This window comes from Selaginella moellendorffii, unplaced genomic scaffold, assembly GCF_000143415.4.
Source record: "Selaginella moellendorffii unplaced genomic scaffold, v1.0 SELMOscaffold_43, whole genome shotgun sequence".
NCBI classification, from domain to species: Eukaryota; Viridiplantae; Streptophyta; class Lycopodiopsida; order Selaginellales; family Selaginellaceae; genus Selaginella; species Selaginella moellendorffii.
Window position 1 is genome coordinate 949,262 of NW_003314304.1, and position 23,571 is coordinate 972,832.

The 23,571-nt window shown below is 42.1% G+C and overlaps 5 protein-coding genes and 1 non-coding gene across 6 annotated transcripts; 1 reads left to right on the forward strand and 5 right to left on the reverse strand.

The window, feature by feature from the left end:
* Window positions 1–11,888: 11,888 nt before the first annotated feature.
* On the reverse strand, window positions 11,889–13,709 carry LOC112349842 (pentatricopeptide repeat-containing protein At4g02750-like). The gene has a single exon (XM_024684964.1). It carries the CDS (start codon window positions 13,707–13,709, stop codon window positions 11,889–11,891), a length of 1,821 nt encoding a protein of 606 aa, XP_024540732.1.
* A 3,563-nt stretch (window positions 13,710–17,272) lies between these two features.
* LOC112349884 lies at window positions 17,273–19,545 on the reverse strand. The gene is made up of 4 exons (XM_024685066.1): window positions 18,997–19,545; window positions 18,874–18,950; window positions 18,733–18,817; window positions 17,273–18,676 (listed from the first exon to the last, which is right to left on the reverse strand). Exons 1-4 carry the CDS (start codon window positions 19,426–19,428, stop codon window positions 18,578–18,580), a joined length of 693 nt encoding a protein of 230 aa, XP_024540834.1. The 5' UTR covers window positions 19,429–19,545; the 3' UTR covers window positions 17,273–18,577.
* LOC112349883 lies at window positions 19,444–21,301 on the forward strand. The gene is made up of 6 exons (XM_024685065.1): window positions 19,444–19,849; window positions 19,972–20,157; window positions 20,209–20,448; window positions 20,521–20,735; window positions 20,786–21,040; window positions 21,107–21,301. The coding sequence occupies exons 1-6, from the start codon at window positions 19,459–19,461 to the stop codon at window positions 21,269–21,271; spliced, it is 1,452 nt and encodes a 483-aa protein (XP_024540833.1). The 5' UTR covers window positions 19,444–19,458; the 3' UTR covers window positions 21,272–21,301.
* Window positions 21,302–21,322: 21 nt separating this feature from the next.
* LOC112349843 (E3 ubiquitin-protein ligase RZF1-like) lies at window positions 21,323–21,676 on the reverse strand. The gene has a single exon (XM_024684965.1). The coding sequence runs from the start codon at window positions 21,674–21,676 to the stop codon at window positions 21,323–21,325; it is 354 nt and encodes a 117-aa protein (XP_024540733.1).
* Window positions 21,677–21,896: 220 nt separating this feature from the next.
* LOC112349871 (cytochrome P450 98A2-like) lies at window positions 21,897–22,435 on the reverse strand. The gene is made up of 2 exons (XM_024685048.1): window positions 22,360–22,435; window positions 21,897–22,296 (listed from the first exon to the last, which is right to left on the reverse strand). The coding sequence occupies exons 1-2, from the start codon at window positions 22,407–22,409 to the stop codon at window positions 21,897–21,899; spliced, it is 450 nt and encodes a 149-aa protein (XP_024540816.1). The 5' UTR covers window positions 22,410–22,435.
* Window positions 22,436–23,294: 859 nt separating this feature from the next.
* LOC112349906 lies at window positions 23,295–23,455 on the reverse strand. The gene has a single exon (XR_002993554.1). It is a non-coding gene; the product is annotated as a U1 spliceosomal RNA (small nuclear RNA).
* Window positions 23,456–23,571: the final 116 nt, after the last annotated feature.

Sequence of the window (23,571 nt, forward strand, 5' to 3'; positions counted from 1 at the left end):
CAGCGAAGAACGCGTTCTCGTCCTTGCAGATCTCGGCCACTAGGGAAATCGCCGCTCGCCTATACGTGAGATAGTACTTGTGGCCCATGCACTCGAACAGCCGCTCCACAACTTCACGCTTAGATGCCAAGAGGAGCTTCCCACTTTGCTTTCTCTGATCTTCTTCTTCCCAGTGGCACACCGCATCCAGCATCAGCAAGCTCTTCCTCAGCTCCCGGTTGCCTCTCGATTGCAAGAACTCGTTCGCGACGTAGTCGACCAAGTTCATCCTTAGCCCCTTGATGGCTCCATCTTTCAGCGTCGTCTCGTACACGGCAACGAAGAATTTGAACTTTGTTTCCAGAAGAAATCTCGGTCGGTTCCTGTTCTTCTTTCGCAGCTTGTACCTCACTGATACGATCTGCCAGCAGCCGCGGTTGCACAGGAACAAGCTCGATTCCGCGATGACGATCGTGAAGAAGTAGATCATTGCCACGAACTCGTTCGACTTTGGATACTTGTAGTGCGGTGGTCGTAGCCAGTGGATCGAGGCTCCCAGGTTGAGGAGAGCCAAAAAGATCTCAGCGTTGTTCAGGGCTGTGTTGTAGATGATGCCGAACGAGCGCTCGGAACCAGCACTGTACCCGAATGCGAGAAGGCTGAGCACCAGCAGGAGGAGCACGAAGATGGTGAGGCCGACGTCCAAGAGGATTACCAGGACGATGGTGGTGAGTACGAAGAGAACGATGAAGAGTGCCTGGATGCGGGAGACCACCTTTGGTTTCTTGAAGCCTTTGGTCAGGTTGAGGAAGCGGAAGCTCCGGATACCATAGCTGACAAGCAGGACTGTGATGAAGTAGAAGTCGTTTTTGTCCATAGCGGTCACGAATCCCCCCAGGAGAACCACAGTCGCCCACAGGAATGTCAACTTTCCCAAGTTCGTGGTGAACTGCTCCAGAGTTGCGAGCAACACAGCACCCATAGATCAATCCCGCCGTTCTAGTTTTGCTCGCGCGATTTTACTCGAGTGTGTTTTGATCGGATTCTTCAGCGCTATACAAAAGCTTGGTCGTTCTTTGCGGCGAACGTGCACTGAGCTAGAGTTTCCAAGAACCATCATCACGCTGGAAAATCTCATCAGTAGGATATGACCGGTAAAATGTCTACCTCTTGTCAGTCGTCCACTTGCCGTATACAATTCGCGTCGAAAGAGCTCTCCTGGCTCTCAAAACAATCACCCGCAGCAGTATTGACAACTTGATCTTGCTCCGTCTCTTCCAGTGGTGGCTTCACATAGCGGCCCAGAAACTTCTGCTTGTAGCGACAACGCATTCTAGCGTGCCTCTCCTTGTCTGCGCTTCCTTTCCAACTTGATGGTGTATCTCTCCTGCCTCTCTCCCTCTCTAAAATTCACTCCATAAATCCTTGAAGAAATGTCGAGAAACAAAGGAAAACGAAATTGGAAACACACCTTATAGTGATGAATCTCTCCCAGAAGGACTGTTTGGACTGATGAAAAGCTTCCATTCGATTCTTTCGCTGTTGATATCACCATAAACGTAAGTCTAGCATAACCTTGTCACCATTATAGATACATGAGCAGCTCAGAGATCCCATCAATATCATTTTCGTCTGATTCACTTCAGCAGGAATCTTGGAATCTAAGTGTCCGCAAGAAGGGAGTGGGAGAATGCAGTTTTTTAATCTTCTAGTGGTTCTAGCATGAACATAGTGGTGCTGGATAACTTTGGCGCTCAGTTTCGTGTTTGAAGTTCGAGGTGTAAAGGGATAATTGGCTCACAATAGTTTATACCCAACTCTATTGGTGGATGAACAATCCAATTCTCTTCACAATGATAGATCACAATGATAGAAAGAGCTGACGTTGAAAGATAAAAAAAGCAATGGCATGTAGCTCCTACAAGACTGAGCTATGCCACATTAATAATTCAACTTAGTTCCCATTGGTTTCCATAATTGGTTGTTTGAAAGCTATCATGTGTTGAAATTGAATTTACCTCCAGGCCCCCCCCCGAACCTAATGAGGTAACAAATCAAGGAAGCCGCACTAAGCTCAACAAGCAAGGAACAAAGCAAGCCACGTAAGCTACCTCAAGAGATTGTTCCATGATCCCACTTTCCTTGAATAGGCTGCAAATTATCCTTCATGAACAACACATGTCTACAATCAATCCTGAACCGAGTCCATCATGGGAGGAATAAGCATTTTGATATGCTTCGTCCGAAAACAAATTAGCTGAAGCATCTGTCAACAATCAACATAGTCGCTGATCTACTCATGAAGATAACTCTTCCTATTCAGCAATTCATAAAACTTTGACTAAGTAACTTCATAAACACATTGCTCATTCTCTTGAGCTGGAGGAGCTCGTTTCCACTGGAATCCATGATCGATCCACCAAGAGTGGCACCGACGAGCACACCACTCAGAATCCTCACTCATCTTGACAAGCTTGGGAAAGACACAAACATAGTAAGGGACACATTTGCAATCAAATCTTCAAGATCTGATCAGAGGAGCATAAAGATGTATAAAAGCCAGAGAGGCACCTTAAGCTTAATGCAATTCGAGTGTCCCTTGTTCTGTCACGAGGGCAATGAATTTCTAGCTCAACTCGTCTAGCACTGTGTATGTAGCAATTTTTTATGTGGAGAAGTCATGGACGATGAAGGGATCTGTCTAACAGGGAGATGGGGCACAGCCACCAGGAATGAAAGGAGAGCTGAAAATGCCTTGCTATGAGGGGCTTGTTAGCATGCTTGGGTCCAACAAAAACCTTCGAATCCAAAGAGCCTCTTTTACTACTTCTGTTACTGCATTATATTCTGCTTTGCAAGTGGATAATGTAACCATTTGCTGCTTCTGACTGTGCCACGACATAACAGCATAACAAACCTTGAAAACGTACCCACTTGTAGATCATCTGTCATTGAGATCTCCTGTTAAGTTTGCATCAACGATTTCATATAGTTTGATTCAATGTCACCTGACACTGTGCTCTTGTATGTGATATAGAATGCTGTACTTAGTTAAAGATTCGTTCAGTGACACTTTCCTGGATCTTGCATGAATTGACATACACGAGAGACCGCGACTGCTATGTTGGGATGGCTTGTAGAGGCCAGATACATTTAAGCTCCAACCACGTTCTGGTATGGCAGAGTTGCTATCTTCTGTTTCTCCTCCGCAAAACGTGGAGCATCTGTCTTTGAGAGTTCCAGAGCAGCAATACGTGCAATGCACTGAGTGAGAAAATGTCAGTACTCCTTCAGAAAATTGAACATTGGAGATATACTTATATTGATGTGCCTGTAGTACTTTGTGGTCCCTATCATGCAAGATTTGAGCAAAGGCCAAATAAAATCTTATTGAGATCAATCATTCTTAATTTTCTGAGATAGTTGTGTCTTGATTGTGTTATGTGGCATTGTTTGTGTTGGCTTCCAAGCTCTTGCTGACCATCGCAATGCAAGATTAAGCATAAAGGCAATGTTGTCATTATTCGGCTCCTCCTGTGGGTCACTTTATAACATGGGAGCGGCAAATATTCACTAAATGATTGAAATGACATATATTTATATGTTAAAAAATCTATATAAAAAATATCTATATTTATTTTAAATGTGTGAGGTCCATAATATTAGTAGTGCCATTAAATTAATTTCAATTTGGACCAGTAGCTTTTGTATATAAATTAGGGTTTTTGGGCTATTGATATAAACATTTCTATGTTTCACATTCCATATTTTATGCACTCACATTGGTGGAGGAGAGGGGCAACTTTGATTGTCCTTGATAAGTGCTTAAATTTAGGATTTTGGTTTTTAATTTAGATCTAGCTTTTGCATCATCTAATCTTCCTTTCTTTATAATTTTTCTAATTTCTTCTCTTTTGCTTTTTCCTTTTTGTTCATCTTCATGGCGGAGCAATAGCCTTCTCTTCCTTTGACTTTAAAGTAATAATTGTTGCAATTGTTTGATGCTATGTGGTTACAATTGAATAATTAGACCTAGTGATGGTGGCATTTATGGTGTATGATATAACTCTTCTTGCTCTTGTTGCCAATCCTTGCATCCATCATCCTTTGTAAAGTGATCAAACCAATGATATATATCATCCCCAAGATTCTTATGGAAGAACTCTAGCCACTTGTTTATGTGAGTTTCCTTCATGTCTCCAAAAAACAGCATTGCAATGGTACAATAGTTTTAGCATAGCCACTCGTGTGGATTGGAGCTTTCTTATAGACATTTTCAAATGCATATTTGGACATACCAATGATTGTGATGATGCCTTTCAATAATTACATCATCTTTGTTAAAGGCCATCTGAGTCAGTGATGCAATTTAACATTCATTTTTTAAACTTGTTGCTTCATGTAGAGCCAAATATGTCAGAGCGGATCAAATTAAGAATGTTGTGGTTAATATTTTATCAAGGCTTTATACATACACTTGCTTCAACCACCATTGATAATGCTTTTTACCTATCACAACGTTATGAAACATTGTTTCTTCCACTTCTCACTATAAATTCTTCAACTCTATTTTCTATGGGTGATAGTCATGTTTTAATGGAAGTTAATGCTACTGCTGCCCAAGTTCAAGGACAAGGGAGAGGACGTGGTTGTGGTTGTAATGTTCACTATTAGGTGTGTGATGAAGTTAGTCATAATTGTTGACATTGTTAGCATTTTCCGGATTAGTAACTTTCATTTCTTAGGTGGAAACTTTGGCATTTACTATACCTTGTTGGTGCTACTGTAGTAGAAGGTCTAAACAATGAGATACTTATAAGAAATGAAGAATCATACAAGTAGTGGAGAGTCTTTACACGAATAAGTCAATGACTCCTCCATTTTTTTTTATGAGTATTATCAAAGAGTTCACATAGCATTAGTTCATCTAGTGTTTATTTTCCATGCTCGTTTTTATAACAAGAGGTTTCCTATTATTCTTTTCATATTAGTTGATATAAGCTCCAATTTATTTTCTATTGTTTAACTTGTTGCCATGCGTTGCCATCTATATTTGTGTTGTTTGGTAAAGTTAATTTTCATTCTTTATGGCAAAGGCTATACACATGAATGTGCATAAAATGAGGTAAACCTAGTTGTGCATATGGGCGACCTCAAGCTTGAGTTGCAATCATTGTAAGTGGTGTCGAGTTAAGCTTTTAACCTCATCCTTAGTATGGATTGGTTGTGGTGCAAGACTTTAAAGCTTTTCCCCCTTGTTTTATATTTCTTTATATTTCTTTTGTTCCTTTCATTTTTATTCTTCTTCATCCCTTTACTTTTACCTTTGCTTCCATCATTTTTGTCTTCTTATTACTTCCTTCTATATTTTTATCTTGTTCCTCTATTCCCTCTTCAAATCCCTCGGATAGTCTTTATGTTGTAATAGTTGATTATTTCATGAAAGAGTCTGCTAATCTCTTTGAATTTGATTAATCATTTTGGGCCAAGATTGCAATACGTCATCCTATTCCAACTAGGGATGCTTGTCTAATCAAGGTTCCTATTCGTTGTCGATCATAAAAAGAGTTTAAAATTTTATATGAAAACATCAAGAAGATGTTAGAAAAGGGTGATATTCAAAAGTCATAGAGTCTTTGGGGATGTCAACCTCATCTTGTGACAAAGCCTGATAGGAACATTTGTTTTTGTATTGATTATTGCTTATTAAACAAAGTGATGATCTTAAATATATACCCTTTTCCTCACATTGTTGATCTCTTAAATCGTTTAAAGAAAAGTTGTTAGTTCACCAAATTAGATCTTGTTTTTGGGTACTGACAACTGGCAATGGCCGAGGAAGATGTTCTTAAGATTGTTTTTCATACATTGTTTGGTTTATACAAGTTCTTAGTGATGTTGTTTGGTTTGAACAATATTCTAATAATTTTCCAATGGATGATAGACGAGATTTTTTGCAATATGCCAAAAAGTGACTATTGACTTCATCAATAATGTCTTGATTCATTTGGAGGGGATGTGGGAAAAACATATTCATGATGTTTGTAAAGTGTTAGATTAGCTATGGGAAGTTGGTTTAAAGTTGAAGCAATTGAAGTGTATGTTTGGGTCCAAGAATACAACTTATCTTAAATGATATACAACTGTTTCTAGGCAAGATATAGTATCTCAATTGTTTTATTGAACATCTTTTTTATCGCATTGCACTCTTGCGAAAGTTGCTAAAATCATCAATGTCGTCTTTCATCTAATTTGTGGACTATGAGTGGGTATTTATGGATCTCAAAAAACCTATTGATAACTCCTTCATTTTTGGCATATCTTGACTACTATGAGGTGTGTTGATACAAAAAAGCTCAAGCGTATTTGGTCAATGTCATCCCATTATATATATTACCCATACATTATAATTGGTGGAGGTGAATTACTCAATGACAGAGAAAGAGTGTTTAGCAATAGTTTGGGGTTTCAAGAAACTTCATATATATTTACATATTTCTTAGACGTTGCTAGAAGGTGATTATGTTGTAGTTACTTCGTTATTGAAATGAAAAAACTTGGTTGGTCATACTGCTCGGTGGGCTTTGAAACTTTAGATATATGATTTCAATATTGTCCAAAAAACAATAAACTTACTGGGGACAAAACAACAAATTTGGTTTTCGTGGCTTGTAATAGCAAGTTGTTAACCTGCAAAAATGACCGTGACTACAACAAGTTTATGAGCTACAAAATACTAGAAATAATTCCTCATTCGAAAGATAAGCTTAAATTAGGAGAAGAAGAGGAAGATGGAAACAATGTTAAAGATTGTGAGGTTGAAGATAATGATGATTTGTAGGATGTTTGATAGTTTATATATAATAAAAAGTAGTACATTACTAGATTTAAAAATAGAATATTCTTAGAATATTCACTAGAATATTTGTGAGTTCTTTTAGATAATGGTCCTGTATTTATGGCTGAGGTTTCAAAGGGATGATGCTAAAGCATATGAATTTTCAATATTCAGATTGGGATGATTATTTATTGTTTTTTCAGTATGCATATGTCATAAAGTTGTAAAGTTCTATTTGTGCTTTACTATATAAACTCCTTAATAATCATGATCCGATACTACTAATAGAGTTGAGTTTACCTTCACAATTGCCACAATTTGCCGATGTTAGGTTTTGAGATTAGTATTTAATAAATATTATTCCACTTGTCCGAGTAGAGTCTGCTAAACACCTGAGCCACATACAAATGGGACAATAACAACACTACAACTCCTATCATCATCCACTTGTGGAGTACAAAGTGGATGACTTGATATTAGTTTATTTTCCCAATCTTATAGTACGTAATTTGTCTAAGGGGCTCATTATTTAGTAGAAAGGACCATATTAAGTGTTGTGAAAAGGATTGTATTAGGTGTTGCAACAAGTTGGATTGCAAATTTATGAGGTTTGGCATAATGTCCAATATGCTAATCCTCTAGAAATTGTGCATGTACAACGGCTAAAATGCTTTATACAAAGGGATCAAGAACAATTAACACCACCTATAGATCAAATCCCGTTCACTAGTGTATGGCTACAATGCAATATACTAATATTAGTATTGCGGGATTTTGATAGACATTGAATTGGTTTCAATCTGGACCACTTACTCTTGCAAATAAGCTAGGGTTTTTAGGTTAATTGATATTCACATTTTTGTATTCCATTTCCATATTTTATGCACTTATATATATATATATATATATACATATATATATACATATACATATATATATACATATATATATATACATATACATATATATATACATATATATATATACATATATATATATATATATATATATATATATATATATATATATATACATATATACATATAAAACTATTTTATGTGAATCTATTACTGTTAACATGACTTGAAGGCCAAAATAATGCTTAATTAGAACAAAAAAACAATGAACAAACAAAAAGAAATGATGATTCATTAGCCTTCACATTTTAGTAATATAATTTTGCAATGATCACCACTTTTTTAAATTCACACTATAGTTATATAATATAGAAATTAACACAGTTGATTATTAATTGTAGAGTATATATAACTACCACAATATATTTAAATTTTTATAAAATAGAACACTCATAATGTATATAATTACAGATAGAAAAATATTACATAGTCATTACTAAATATCACTAAGTAAAATTTATTTTCTAGTTTTCTTTAGAACATTTTTCAATTCAATAACAACCATTTTAATTATGAATTATTTTAAAAAAATTTAAGAGCATCAGTGCGTAGCTCTATATTTGTTGTTACACTAGGATCATACACATCTCCTCAAGAATGCATGTCCATTTTGCAATTTAATTAGGACCACACAAGGGGCTAAGAAATTGTTAAAAGGGAGCCAATGTATTTGTCTAGTATGGGAGATGAAATAATACACTTTAGTTTATAACTAAAGAAGGTTCATACCTTGTGCCTTGGCTACATGTTTAAGTGAAAACATTGATTTAGCACTAGCCAACATTGGGGTGCTGGGTACTCAGGCATGTTTAACATGCTTTGGAGCATAGCAATTGGCTTCAAATTTTATGGTGGAGTCACTTTAAAAGTGAATAGCCTAAAAGCAGTATGTGCTTGTGAGATTTATTAAAAAGTTTCACTAAGTATTTATTTCATTAAAGAGATGTTGAGAATTCTCCTTAAGAGCTCCTTCATGAAGGATTTATGGAGACTGAATTTTAGAGAGGGAGAGAGGCAAGAGAGATACAGCATAAAGTTGGAAAGGAAGCGCAGACAAGGAGAGGCACGCTAGTATGCGTAGTCGCTACAAGCAGAAGTCTTTGGCCGCTATGTGAAGCCACCACCGGAAGAGACAGAGCAAGATCAAGTTGTGAATACTGCTGCTCGTGAACAGATTCTTGGGTGATTGTTTTGAGAGCCAGGAGAGCTCTTTCGACGCGAATTGTATACGGCAATTGGACGACTATCAAGTGATAAACTTTTTACCGTTCATATCCAGTGTCATTACTACTGATGAGATTTTCCAGCGTGATGATGGTTCTTGGAAACTATAGCTCAGTGCACGTTCGCCGCAAAGAACGACCAAGCTTTGGTCTAGCGCTGAAGAATCCGATCAAAACACACTCGAGTGAAGAACACAGGCAGGAAAATCGCTCGAGCAAAACTAGAACGGCGGGATTGATCTATGGGTTCTGTGTTGCTCGCAACTCTGGAGCAGTTCACCACGAACTTGGGAAAGTTGACATTCCTGTGGGCGACTGTGGTTCTCCTGGGGGGATTCGTGACCGATATGGAAAGATACGACTTCTACTTCATCACAGTCCTGCTGGTCAGCTATGGTATCCGGAGCTTCCGCTTCCTCAACCTGACCAAAGGGTTCAAGAAACCAAAGGTGGTCTCCCGCATCCAGCAACTCTTCATTGTTCTCTTCGTGCTCACCACCATCGTCCTAGTAATCCTCTTGGACGTCGGCCTCACCATCTTCGTGCTCCTCCTGCTGGTGCTCAGCCTTCTCGCATTCGGGTACAGTGTTGGTTCCGAGCGCTCGTTCGTCATCATCTACAACACGGCCCTGTACAACGCTGAGATCTTTCTGGCTCTCCTCAACCTGGGAGCCTCGATCCACTGGCTACGACCACCGCACTACAAGTATCCAAAGTCGAACGAGTTCGTGGCAATGATCTGCTTCTTCTCGATCGTTATCGCCGAATCGAGCTTGTTCCTGTGCAACCGAAGCTGCTGGCAGATCATATCAGTGAGGTACAAGCTGCGAAAGAAGAACAGGGACCGACCGAGATTTCTTCTGGAAACGAAGTCCAAATTCTTCGTTGCCGTGTACGAGACGACGCTGAGAGATGGAGCCATCAAGGGGCTAAGGATGAACTTGGTCGACTACGTCGCGAACGAGTTCTTGGAATCGAGAGGCAACCGGGAACTGAGGAAGAGCTTGCTGATGCTGGATGCGGTGTCCCACTGGGAAGAAGAAGATCAGATAAAGCGAAGTGGGAAGCTCCTCTTGGCATCTAAGCGTGAAGTTGTGGAGCGGCTGTTCGAGTGCATGGGCCACAAGTACGATCTCATGTATAGGCGAGCGGTGATTTCTCTAGTGGCCGAGATCTGCAAGGACGAGAACGCGTTCTTCGCTGTGGCACACGTCGTCCAGGCCAGCGACACAAGCATCTCGCTTCTGGTGAAAGCGCTAGAGCCGGATACCAACAAGTCAGTGCTGTTGTTGATAGGAAAGCTTGCGGCATTTAGAGAGATTGCCAATCCCGTGCCGAGTGTGATCCCGGACTTTGATTTTGCTCAAGAGGATACGCACAAGAAGTGGAAGGATTCTCTCCGCTATAGTTTCAATGGCGATGGAGATGATCCAGTCAGGGTCGATGTCGAGGCAGAGATCCAGAGCTCCAGGCAGAAGATCGCAAAAAATTTGAGGACGCTACTCAGAAAGAATCAGGACTTGATAAAGTACCTGGCGAATGCTCTCTGTTGTTCCTCCCAGGACCTCCAGGACCTAGCTCTAGACGCTCTCGCGGCATTGGTAGCCTATGATCCCAGCAATGGTGATCTTCTCCCTGGCTACAAGAGCGTCATCTATGGTTTGTTCCAGCTCGTCCGTGCCTGCGAAGCTGATCTGCGAGGAAGCAAATCGGCAGTGGTGCTGGATCTTCTCTGCCGGAAGAATCGCCAGTATCTTGAAACGCTGCTCGATGGAAGCGGCAGCAGCGACGATGTTATAGCAGTTCTCATGAACGCTCTCTCCTTTGGGTTGGATCATTACGATACCGAAAGGAGCAAGCACACGATGTCGATTCTGTGCGGCCTCCACGACCAGAAGCTGTTGAGCGAGGAGCAGGAGAAAGCACTGGACATTGCAAAGATCGTGGACATGGTGACCACTATGACGAGCTCAAGACCAAGTGGCCATGGCTTGACCAGGGAGAGCTAGACCACAAGGGATTGATCATTTGAATGCTGGAAGTAGCCGAGCTTTGATCAGCTGTTTGGACGGCCACGGATTCACATTTTGAATATACCTTTTATTATTAAGTAAGAAACAAATTTTATTACTTATCAATTTTTAATTATTATACAAAATAAGACCAAAACTTTTATACAGGATCAAAGTGGTCCAAATTGAATCTAATTCAACATGAGCAAGTGATCTGAATTGAATTTAATCCCACAGCTATCAAAATTTCACTCACAATATCTATACTGTCACAATTGTATATAAATGCCATATTTGAAACAAATGCTTGAGCACAATGCTTTCTTGTGGAACATAATTATGCCCGAATATGCCCAATCTAAGCAGGTTATTAATGTGAAGTTCACCTTCGATGCAATCTCGTAACTTTGAGCACAATGTTGGATAGGCAGTAGGCTACTTTCAAATAATGATTGATTTGTTCTTTGAATTATAATGGTCAATAATCTAATTATACTATACTTATAAAACCTGAGATTATTTTAGGAAAATACATGAATAACATTAGTATAATATTCTATAAATATTTGAATAAAACTTGAAACCAAGCATTGATGCCAAAGGTATGATTGCTAATCTGGGGGCTTGCTAGTGCATGTTCATTAAAAGATTGAAATGAAAATACTTTTCTCTTTCCTCTATACTTATTTTGAATGAACATTAGCGCTTACAAGCTTCTTTCATATGTGGATGCGTCTTTCACATCCAGCATTTGAACAATGTCACAATGTCGTGCACACCTCACAATAAGCTTGGGTGCTTACCACAGTGAACCAGATCACCACGGTGTCCACAGGCGGACGCTCCATCTCGCAATCTCCTGCTTTCTTGGATCCAGCGCTGGGCCGCTCTCAATGACCGTGGAGCGAGAGTAAACCATTCAATGGCGGGTAGGCACTAGACAGTTGGACAGCAGCACATAGCTCGAAGCTTTTGCCGAGTCGAGCTCCATCACTCGCTCCATAGCCCGAGCAGCAAAATCAATGCTTCCATGCATCTTTCCAGCACCCAGCAGCGCAGTCCATTCCCCAACATCCGGCGCAAATGGCATCACCTTGGCGAGCTCCTCGGCCTCCCGGAGCCTCCCAGCTCGTCCCAGAGCATCAATCACGTAGAGAAAGTGCTCTGGCCGGGGACAAATCCCTCGCTCCTGCTCCAGGCACGCAAAATAGTTCATGGCCTCGTCGATCAGTCCGCCGTGAGCACAGGCCTTGAAGAATGCGAGGAAAGTCACGTCGTTTGGCTCCAGTCCTTCCCTCTCCATCTCTCGGAAGAGCGCCAGAGCTTCGCGGGTATGCCCATTTTGGGCATAGGCCGTCACCATTGCCGTCCAGGAGACAACGTCGTGTTCTTCCATCTGGTCGAAGAACTCGCGAGCTTGATCAACGTGACCGCTCTGCCCGAAGATCTCGATCATCGACGTCCACGAGAGCTTATCTCGCTCGGGCATCTGGTGGAAGATCGTGCTCCCCTCGCAGAGATATCCCTGCTCCACACAACCGGCAAGGATCGCGTTCCATACCACGAGATTTCTCCACGGCATTCGCTCGAAGATCGCGAGCGCTCGATCCATCTCCCCACACTGGACGTAGCCGGCAGCGATCGCGGTCCAGGACACGATGTCTCGCTGGGGCATGCGATCGAAGAGCTCGTGGGCGAGCTCGATCTTCCCGGAGCTGGCGTAGCACGAGATCATCGCGTTCCAGGAGATCACATCCCTGTGTGGCATTCGATGGAACAGCAGTGTGGCTTGCTCCAGATCTCCATGCTCGGCAAACCCCTGGATCAGCGAGTTCCACGACACCACATTTCTCTCCGGCATACGATCGAAGAGCTCCTTGGCGCGATCCACCCTGCCAGCAGCAGCGTATCCATCCACCATAGCCGTCCACGATAGAACATTGTGTTCTGGCATTCGATCAAAAAGTTTCTTCGCCTCAGAGATCTCTCCCCCGCGCTGTGCGTAAGCTGCCACAATAGCATTCCAGCACACTATGTCTCGCCTCTCCATTCGATCGAAAAGCTTCCTCGCCTGGATTAAATCCCCTCTCTGGGCATGTGCTGCGATCATAGATGTCCAGGCTTCCATCACTGGCTCCGGCAGCGAATCAAAGATCCTTCTAGCCTCCTCCAAGTGATTCTTCTGCGTGTAGCCAGTGATGATCGTACTCCAAGACACACTATCTCTCTCGGGCATAGCATCGAAGAATCTTCGTGCTTGTTCCAAATCCCCGCTCCTGATCGCTGCCTGGACCATCGAATTCCAAGACACAGTGTCGCGCTCGCGCATTCCAGCGAAGAACCTTTGCGCTTCACGGAGATCCGAGAGAAATCCCAGCACAGTGTTGCAAACTACCACGTTGGGCTCGGGCATCTGGTCGAAGAGCTCGCGAGCTCGGCCCAGATACCCATTGTGGGCATACGCTACAATCATCATGGACCAGGAGAAGGCATTGGGCTCCTCCATCGCATCGAAGATCGCTCGCGCCTCCCGCAAGTTCCCGCATTTTCCATGCATCTGGATCACAAGATTGATCAGAAATCTGTTCTTGCGCTGTTCGCTGGCGAGAATCTGTGCCTGGAGCTCCCTGGCCCGCGTTCCATCTCGCAATCTCGTGCATTGCTTGACGAGAGAGATCCAGTAGTGCTGGCACGAAGGACTGTTCGATCGTAGTGGTGAAGGAACAAGAGTAACTCCCATAAGCTAGAAACATTGTGGCCTTCTTGGTTATATGCTAAACACCTTAGACTTTCCAATTGTCCTATTATTCCTGAGGTGTTCTTCTTGGTCGTGTGAGAGCTTCTTCTTCTTTTCTTCAATCGTCCAAGCTATCCACCACTTGAGGTAAGTGAGGGAGCTATGCATGAATTGATCTGCTACTCATCTTAGAGCCAGTGTGAGATTAAGCTTCTGGAGAAGCTACTTGTGCTTCTGGAGCACCTCACTTGTGATGATCCTCACTTGCCCAAAGTATATTTTATAATTGACATTGATTTGTAAGTGAGAATAATTAACTCTTGAATTTTTCTTTATATAGATTATGTATTATTAATTTTGTTAAATAAAATTAAAAATATGTACTTAAATTATTATATATAACTGGCCTGATTCATTGCTACTAATTATGGCTGAAATCTTTGCATTACTATTATTTGATATATTACCACTATCAAATTTTTCTATCTGATAGCAAATAATTTTTTTTACTAAGATGAAAAGTATAATAAAATCTATGTGAATTATATAAATATTAAATAATTATGTAATTAATGTATCAATTTAAGTTAAATTTTAAAATTAGTTTTGAGTTTACTTGTATGGTTATTTAAAATTTTCGAATATATATTAAAGTTAGAGAGGAATTATTTTCTATATAAAATAATGTTTAGTTAGAATTAAAAAATGATGATTCATAGCCTTCACATTTCAGTAATATAATTTCACAATCACCACTCTTTTAAAATCACACTATAATTATATAATGTAAAAATTAACATAGTTGATTATTATTTTTAGAGTATATATAAATACCACAATATAACTAAATTTTTATAAAATAGGGGCAAACTTTAACAAACACTCATAATGGATATCATTATAGATAGAAAAATGTCACATAATTATTTCCTAATTTTACTAAAGTAAATCTTATTTTCTATTTTTCTTTAGAACAATTTTAAATTTAGTGACAATAATTTTCTATTCTTAAATTTTTCTTTAATCATTTGTAATTCTAATGATAATATTCTTATCTATCACTAATAAAGTAAATCAAATCATTTCTAAATGGATAAAAAATTATGGTGAGCTTAATAATAAATTTTTTAGACATGCCTTCTTAAAGAGATGTTAGTCCCAATTAAAGTAAAAAACAAAAAATCTGAAAAAGGTGTTTAGCTATATATTTGTTGTTACATAAAAATTATGCTACAAGGGGTTAATAAATTGTTGAAGGGGAGCCAATATATTTGTTTAGTGTGGGAGACAAAGTAACACACTCTAATCTAGAACTAAAGAAAATTCATACCTCATATTTGGCTACATGTTAAAATAAAAGTATTGACTTAATACTGAACAACCTTGTGCTCCAAGGCATATTTAACATGCTTTGGGGTATAGCAGTTAGTTTTAAATTTTATGATAAAGTCACTTTAAAAATGAATGGCTTAAGAATCATTTGTGCTCATAGTTTTGTTAAAAAGTTTTATTAACTATTTATTTCACTAGAGAGATATTGTTAAAAGTTTTGCTTTAGAACTTACCTATAAGGGTTTGTATCATAATATATATCACATTAATCTCAATTGAATTGAAAATGATGAATGGTTGAGCAAAGTGTAACAAAGCTATTCAAATATATACTTTTTTGTACCTATTTAATCAGTTTAGACAGTATAAACATTAAAAAAGCCTTTAAGCTGGGATTATAGTTCCAGATTCAAAACCACTTCTAGATAACATTAACTCTAGTTCCATTGCAAGGGGTTTAGGATTGGAGGAGGGGGAAGGAGTAGGATGAGTTGATGGCTATAGTATCAACCAATGGCAGCAGTTGTGTCATGCAACTTATTAAAGTATACTATTGTGAAACTTTTTTCCTTAAGTAGTTTTTTTTTATATTTTTGATATTTCATTTTTGTTTATATATATTGAGAGTGCATTGTAATTATTTAAATACATTTTATCTCCATGATTTTCCATGTTTATATATGTGTGTGTGTGTGTGTGTATATGTGTGTTTATATATATACATACATATATACATATATATATATATATATATATATATATATATATATATATATATATATGTATATATATATGTATATATATATATGTATATATATATATATATGTATATATATATATATATATATGTATATATATATATATATATATATATATATATATATATATATATATATATATATATATATATATATATATATATATATATATATATATATATATATATATATATATATATATATATATATATATATATATATATATATATATATGTATATATATATATATATATGTGTATATATATATATATGGTAAAGATATAGGGTCTTTTACAGCCATCCAATCCCATGTTGGGTAAATTCCTTGATACATGACTTGACATAAAATGTAAATTTTTTAAAACAATATGCACAAAAGAAAAAATGTTCCTAGATGACTATACCTTAAAAACAAAATTTGCTCTATAACACTTGACATTGTTTGATAACACAAAGCTTTGATTGTTCTGGCAGCTTATGTCCATATATTATAATAAATGATTGCCAAGACAAATATTTGGATGGTCAAGTTACAACTAATTATAGCCTAAAATAAATCATAAATCTTGTCAATAAAAACTTAAAACTTAGAAAATCACCCACTACTATTATGAAGAAAATGAATCCCAAAGAAGCTAATACAAATATTAGGAAATAATAGACAAAATAAATAGTAAAATGATAAGGAATGAAATTATAGAAAATGTTGTATCCTTATATCACCTAAATATAAGATTTATACTATAATTTTAAAGCTTAGAAATCATTAGCTTCTCCCAAATGTTGCATGGTAAGACGTAAGTTTTTTGATAATAAAACAAACAATGTGCTCAACTTTTTGAAAAAACTAAAAAATTTATTCTTTTTAAAAAATAATAATAATGAGTGCAAAATATGTAGCAATGTTGAAAACAATAATCCTAATATGAATATCCTTGGAATATTTACTACACTTAAGGCAAACTATAAAATAACAGAATGTGATATTAATGTATCGATGACTTTTTTAAATACAAATGGACTTATCATTACCTTTTTAGAGTTATAATTTTATTATAGTGCTAGTGGTGTGGTGATGCAGCTGTAGCGTCAGATCTTCAGCCTTTCAATGCTCCATTTGTGAGTGCAAGTTCAGCTTGATGAAAGCTTTGGCTTTTGGCTCAGCTTTAAGGTGAAAGGACCCCTTACTCGAAACTTCTCTGTGCTGGAAAAATCTCTTTAGCTTTAGAATTTTAAGCGAATACCAACTTCATCCATGGAATTCCATGCATGTCCAAACAAGCAGCTCTCAATCTTGCCAAACGAATCACATCCTCGATAACAGTACAAGAGTTTGCAAAAAGACCGTCAGCATCAAACGCAAAACTCTCGTGGGTGTTTCTCGATTCATGGCGGGAGGGTGTTGACACTTCACGCAAAAGCGCAAATAAACAAAAGGCCACTTTTCGTGGACCATGACTAAAACAGCGATGATTATTCCCAGAAGATTCCTCGTCCATTGAGGTGACAAATCTAGCGTTTCTTTCCAGCCTTAACCGCACTTAAACAACACCATTTTGGTGGCTGGACGAATCCACCATGAATGGAGAAAAGAACACACAAAGGAAAATATTCGCGGCCGCATCAAGAATATCCCTTTCTCGGCATTTAGGTGGAAGCAGCCGTCCACAGCAGCACACCAGGCCAGCGAAAGTCCTTCCTTTGCATAACTCCAAACGTAAAAAGGTAGAAAAGCTCTCAGACATGGAAGTCGATTTCACGGCCCTGAGATATAGCACAGGAGAAAGCATAAACAAAAGCGACAGATAAATAAGCACCCGAGGAGAGAAAGAAAGAAAGAAAAAAAAAAAAAAACCTCTGCTATGCCACGGCAAGTGTCCAATTATCTACACTACACCGCTTGCCTTTCATTCCATTCTCTTTCCCGTTGCGAGCGAGGAGGCTCTGGAAGAGGAAGGAGAAGACGAGTAAGTTGGGTGATAAAGGATCACAAGAACTAGAGCGAGTTCTCCTAGGAAATAGTGAAGCTACTCACCAATGTTTAGATCGATGTGTTCGTGGTGCTGCTCGCTTCCCTTCCTCCTGGCTCTCCTCTCCTCCTCTCAATCACCAGCAGCGGCGGCGGTAGCACCGATTCCAGTCCAGGAGCTCGCGGCCGGGGATTTGCCGGCGCTGGAATTCGAGCGCTGGGATCACAACTACTCGTGCATCTTCGACAACTATCGCGCCTTCAGCTACTTGCACATCGGCTATGTCCCCTACTTCAATCTCTCCAACCGGTCCCCGAGCTATGCTACTCTGGACGACTGTCTCGACTCTTGCACCGCGGATTGTTCCTGCTCTGGCATCGTCTACGATGTCCCGAAGGATTCTTGCTACCAGTACCACGACTACATCCCCGTCCAATCCATCCAGCTTCTTCCCGTCAATGCCCACGACACCATCTCCGCCTACATCAAGATCCAGCGCGGCTATAACAGTGGCCCTGGCGGATACTACTCCGGAGCTCCTCCACGACGAGAATTACTGCTTTCCAGCCTCGGGATTCTAGTTCTTCTGGGTCTTGTTCTTCCACCTTTCCTCCCTCAACTCCATGCTGTCCACCACTGATCTCCAGCTGATCTGGTCTCCCTGCCAGAGAAACTTCTGTGAGATTCTGGCACCCAATAACAAGATCTAACACCCCATTTTGTTTCGTTCTTGGATTCCTGGAGAGAGGAAGAAAAAATGCACAGGGAAAGTGCTCATGCTCTTGTGGAAACTGGAAAGGAAGAACACCACCTAAGACGAAGTTCCAGTGAAGCCGAGCTTTCGGATGATCTTGGCGTAGCCGGGATGGACCAGCGCTGCTCCTCGCAACTGGCGACGCTGCTTCTTCGTCTGCGAGCGAGACGAGTGCGATGAGAAGAAGATCAATTGAAAAAATCGATCCAAACCTTGGAGGAGGCATTGTGGCGCTTCCCTGCATGAGCTCGTGCGTAGGTCCCGTCCGGCATCAGCTTGAATCGATGCTTGAGCGATCTACGCAGGAAAAAAAGGATTTTGTGAGAGAGGGAGAAAGCGCCTAGGTTACCTACGAGTAGGATTTCATCTTGTCCTTCTTCTGCGGCCTCTTCTTGCAAGATTTCGTGGCACCGAAGCGGCATTGGATTCCCTGCAGTATGATCTGAGCTACCGATCGATAGATTCACAACACTCACCGCAAGAACAGGTGGAAGCCGCGCCGGACGGCTCCAAACCAAGCCGCCGCGACTCGCATTTACAATCCTGGGAGCTGCTATGGCGCTGCTAGCGAACGATCGCAAGAGGCGCTGCTGCCGCACCGCGAAGGGATCCACAAGTCGCCATAGCCGGTGAAGCATCACGAAGAACCCTAAAAAAAAATCAACGGTGGGTGACCACTCCTTCTCCATCGCGCTCCGTTGATTCACACTTCCAACGTTTAGATCGGCATCCGTACACTTTCGTGTTGGGGCCCGTGCGAAACCACTCGTACGGCAGGCGCTGGAACAGCAATCCCCGGGTCTCCCGGATGAAAAACGAAGCGACCCTCCTCGCGAATCCCTCTCCTCTCGCTGCCCAAGAGATCCCTTCTCCAAATTCGCAGCACCCACATAGCAATCCATCCACATTTGAAGCTTCTTCCCTCCTCTTGTTCTTCCATGGAACTTGACAGCGATCAGGGCGACTGGGACTCCGCCGTCCGGCCTCGCTACGCATCGCCATCGCCATCGCCTCTCAATTCCACCATCTCAGGTCTGTACGAGGATCACGAGCGGCAGCAGCAGGAGTCGCGCGGCCTGGAAACTCTGGAGCTGATCCTCCAGAAGATCCTCCGGAGCTTGAGCGCATTGGCGGACAATTTCGATCGGATTCTGAGCTCGTACGAGGCGGCCAAGAGCGAGGGAGGCAGCGTTTGCTGCTGGAGGGCAGTGAGAAGCTTGCGAGATGGAGCCTGGAAGAGATTCAAGGGGCTTAGATCCGCGCGAAGGGATCCCAGCTCCCTGTTGGTGTGCTGCATTTTAGTACCTCTCGTGTTCTTCCTCCTCGTCGGTACGTATTCCTGTTTAGAAGTCGGGTCCGATGGAGTCCGAGGTGGAGTCCGAGGTGGTCTCGGCTGTCCGAGCTCGGACTCTTTTTTCTTCGAAAGAAGCTAAGTTGTCGATCCAATGCAGGGCCTAGAACACGATCGTTTCAGCCCAAGGCATCTCCAGACGATCGTCAGAAAGCTCGAATCCCACCCACGCGGATCCAATTGCCGGACGGTAGAAACATCTCATACCGGGAAGAAGGTGTCCCTGCCGATCAAGCAAAGCGCACAGTGCTCGTTGTTCATGGATTTCTCTCATCGAGACTAGCAGGTTCGTGAGCTTTTCATTCATGGGCTCTACAGTCTCTCCGTCAACTTGTAGGAATTCCCGGAATCAATTCTTCGCTGCTCGATAGCTATGGTGTTCGACTTGTGGCTTACGACTTGCCAGGATTTGGAGAGAGTGATCCTCACCACAACAGAAGTTACAAAACCTCGGCCTCGGACATGGTCAGCATCGCCAACGCTCTCGGTTTTGGCGACCAGTTTTGGATCCTGGCGTTTGATGGAGGTGGTCCTCACGTTTGGGCTGCGATTCACTACATTCCAGAGAGACTAGCAGGTAATCACATCTTTCTTTTTTTTTCTCTTGAGAGTTTAGCAAGAGTGTTCTCGCTTGTGTTCTTGGACACAGGTGTTGCTATGGTTGCTCCGGCGGGAAATCCATACGGAGGAAATCTCACCTCGAGTGAAGCGGCCAAAGCCTGGAAGGCCTGGTCATTCCGGAGAAGATTGCTCCATTTCTGTGCCAGGAAGTTTCCATCTTCTCTTGGAGGTTTTCTCCGGAGAACTCTCCTGGAGAAGATCGACAGGCTTAGCAGAAGCTTGTATGCCACCTCAAGATCAAAGGTTTGCATTGTTTTGATCGTGGAATGACTCAAGGTCATCGAGTTTTGCAGGATCGAGCTCTTTTCGAGCAGCAGGATTTCATGAGATTATGGGAAGACGACGTCCGGGAATCCATGAACCAGAAGCGAGCTTTCTCGCTGGCCCAAGAGCTAGTCTTGCTGGTTAACAACTGGGGATTCGACTTGGGCGATCTCAAGCGAAAGAGACCTCCCGCCGGCGATGGAATCGTGAGCAAGCTGCGGGGCCTTTTCTCTCAAGAACAGTCGGATCTCCTCGGCTTCCAGCGACCAATACATATATGGCATGTAGGTGGTGGTGTTCTTGGTTTGGTTTTTCTCCAAAAGCTTGCTGATCTTGGCGATTGTAATCAGGGAACTGACGATGTAGTCGTGCCGATTGCGATGAGCGAGTTTGCGCAGCGAGTCCTGCCTCACGTAAACTTCCACAGGTTGCAAGGCGAGGGCCACTTCTCGTGGTTCTATCTCTGCCATGAATGCCACACAGATTTGTTCAAAGCCATGTTTCCAGATGAATAGCCATGGAAAGAAGAGATCGATTCTATTTCTCTTGGATTGTTACATGTAAATCTACTGTCCTAACCAGCGCGTTTCCTCTTCCACTGCTTTCCATATCGCACGAAAGGTAATGGGCTTGGGGAGCTTTGCGCTACACATCGGGCACGAATCATTGTTTTCCATCCACTCGCGAAGACATTCCAGATGATAACAGTGCTTGCACGGTATCTGCTTCACCGCGCTATCGAGCTCGAACTTTTCCTTGCAAACCGCGCACCATGGCTTGATCTCGGGGAGAAGATCGCAGATGCTGGGCATCGGCTTGGGAGGGGGTTTGAAAAAGATTTTCGTATCCACCCATGTCAATACCTTGGCCGTGAAATTCTCCACCTTTTCTAGCATCGTCACAGGCTTCTCGATCGCCATCTCTCACTCAAACCTATGGAAACATTTGTGGTTTTGGGCCATTTATTTATACTAGCAAGAAAAGGAAATTTTACCTTTTTATAATTTAAGGGTTTACTTTTAATTACAATTAGTGGTTGGGTTAAATGTTTATTAATTTTATTACCGTTTTATAGGCAATTTACTTTTATATCTTAATAATTATAAATATTTGAAATCAAAATGAGAGGATCTTAGGGTTTTAGCGATAGACAATTGCGCGCTCTTCCCAGGCGGCGATCGCCAGCTCCATCGATGCAAGAGGTAGGCGAAGGTGAGCTTGACACGGGGATTCGACGCAGCGGCGCCGCCCCGACGAGTAGGGCAGGAGATCGAAGTCATTCCCCAGCACGCTGTGGTCGCTGCCCAGGAATCGCTCGGGGGGAGAGCTCGGGGTCGCTCCAGACGCTTGGGTCGTGATGGATTGCCCAGACGTTAACGAGGACTGTGGTGTGATGCAAGGCAGGTCTTTTAGATCCCACTCCTCCAGAGAGCGATCTCTTCCCACGACTCTGTCCAGCTCCTCGTGAGCTCTCTCCTGGATTCTGGGGTTTAGGATCAGCTCCGAGACGGCCCATTCGATCGTCGCCCTGGAAGTTAGACTGCCGCAAGCTTACGTGAGAAAGAACAAAGTACGAAGAACAAGGTAAGCTTTTTCTTTCTACCTGGAGCAGCGGTTGTCGCTGAGCTTGTTTTCGCCTGCCAGAGTCAGCATCACGTCGACAAAGTCCCGGGGATTTCCTGGATCGAAGCCTTCCGTGTGCTCCTCGATGACTGCTTTGAGAAAGCGAGCTCTTGCTGGTAAGACCTCATTCTTGAGACGATTTTGCGTCCTGAGCGTGTCCAGCCACTGCAGCGCAGGGATGTAATCACCCGCAAAGAGCCATCTGGATTCTTTCGCTACGATCCGACTCCTTGTAGTCCTCGGCCTCGGGAGTGAGGGGCTCGTCGGTACCGTAGAACTTCCTCCCGATCAACACGCTCGTCATGAGGTTCGTGAAGTACTCGTGCAGCATGGAGCTGAGATCAACTCGACGATCGATCCAAACGCTCCCAGCTCCAAGTGGCTGACTTTGGAGGCCGTGAAGAGCTCCGCGGCGCTCACTCGCCGCAGCATCTTCCATCGCTCGCCGAAAGATGAGGTCCTGGAAGTTGTGGCTGAGGAGGCAGGCGAGGCACGAAGGAGTAGTGGGGCCTTCTCGCAAACTCGGCGTCGTGCTCCTTGAGGACTTGCCTCGCCATCTCCGGGGCTTGCCTCGCCATCTCCAGCTATTCTTTCGAGCCATCTCGGCCAGGGAGCGGTGACGGTAAGCGCCGAGAGAGAGAGACGACGGGCCATGAGAAAGGACCTGTGACGAGCAAATCCAGCAGCGCACTGATCTTGCTCTGCTGAATCAGTGTCGTAAGTCTTAGGTCTTTTAGCCTTGGCCTCTCTTATTAGGCTCGCAAGGTAAGGCGTGTTTTCGAAAATTTGAGAGACGAAAGAACTTTACCTTGTCAAGAAGAGTTCACAAATAGAATTTGGAAAAGCCTACGCTGAAAGAATTATCCATCTTAAGTAGCCTACGCTGAAAGAATTATCTTAGGACTTAAGAATTTGGAGAGGGCCGCGCGTACGCGAGCCCTCAACTTCCACAAATTACGACGTCCACTCCTCCACTTTGGGAAGATGGTAGGCCGGCCAAGCCGAAGTGCAATGGGAAGGCCGAACCTAGGCCATTGGCCTTCATGATCACCAATAGACCCCGTCCAGGTAAGTATGGATCACTTCCCCAGGCCCTACCTTATATACTGCTCTTGTGCCCTCATTCCACGCCCCGGCATGTGGGATAGGGTAAAGAATCTGGCGCAGCATATACTTTGGTCAAAGACCTAGT

What these genes read in the sequence shown, in the direction of transcription:
- LOC112349883 (XM_024685065.1), top strand. Translation starts at nt 19,459, where the DNA reads ATGGAACTTGACAGCGATCAGGGCGACTGGGACTCCGCCGTCCGGCCT. An exon ending in CGTGTTCTTCCTCCTCGTCG is followed by an intron (nt 19,850 to 19,971) that starts GTACGTATTCCT and finishes GATCCAATGCAG; the next exon opens with GGCCTAGAACACGATCGTTT. An exon ending in ATGCCACCTCAAGATCAAAG is followed by an intron (nt 20,736 to 20,785) that starts GTTTGCATTGTT and finishes CGAGTTTTGCAG; the next exon opens with GATCGAGCTCTTTTCGAGCA.
- LOC112349884 (XM_024685066.1), bottom strand. Translation starts at nt 19,428, where the DNA reads ATGTGGATGGATTGCTATGTGGGTGCTGCGAATTTGGAGAAGGGATCT. An exon ending in GGCTTCCACCTGTTCTTGCG is followed by an intron (nt 18,951 to 18,996) that starts GTGAGTGTTGTG and finishes ATCATACTGCAG; the next exon opens with GGAATCCAATGCCGCTTCGG. An exon ending in GACAAGATGAAATCCTACTC is followed by an intron (nt 18,818 to 18,873) that starts GTAGGTAACCTA and finishes TTTCCTGCGTAG; the next exon opens with ATCGCTCAAGCATCGATTCA.
- LOC112349842 (XM_024684964.1), bottom strand. Translation starts at nt 13,709, where the DNA reads ATGGGAGTTACTCTTGTTCCTTCACCACTACGATCGAACAGTCCTTCG.
- LOC112349843 (XM_024684965.1), bottom strand. Translation starts at nt 21,676, where the DNA reads ATGGCGATCGAGAAGCCTGTGACGATGCTAGAAAAGGTGGAGAATTTC.
- LOC112349871 (XM_024685048.1), bottom strand. Translation starts at nt 22,409, where the DNA reads ATGCTGACTCTGGCAGGCGAAAACAAGCTCAGCGACAACCGCTGCTCC. An exon ending in AGCGACAACCGCTGCTCCAG is followed by an intron (nt 22,297 to 22,359) that starts GTAGAAAGAAAA and finishes AGCTTGCGGCAG; the next exon opens with TCTAACTTCCAGGGCGACGA.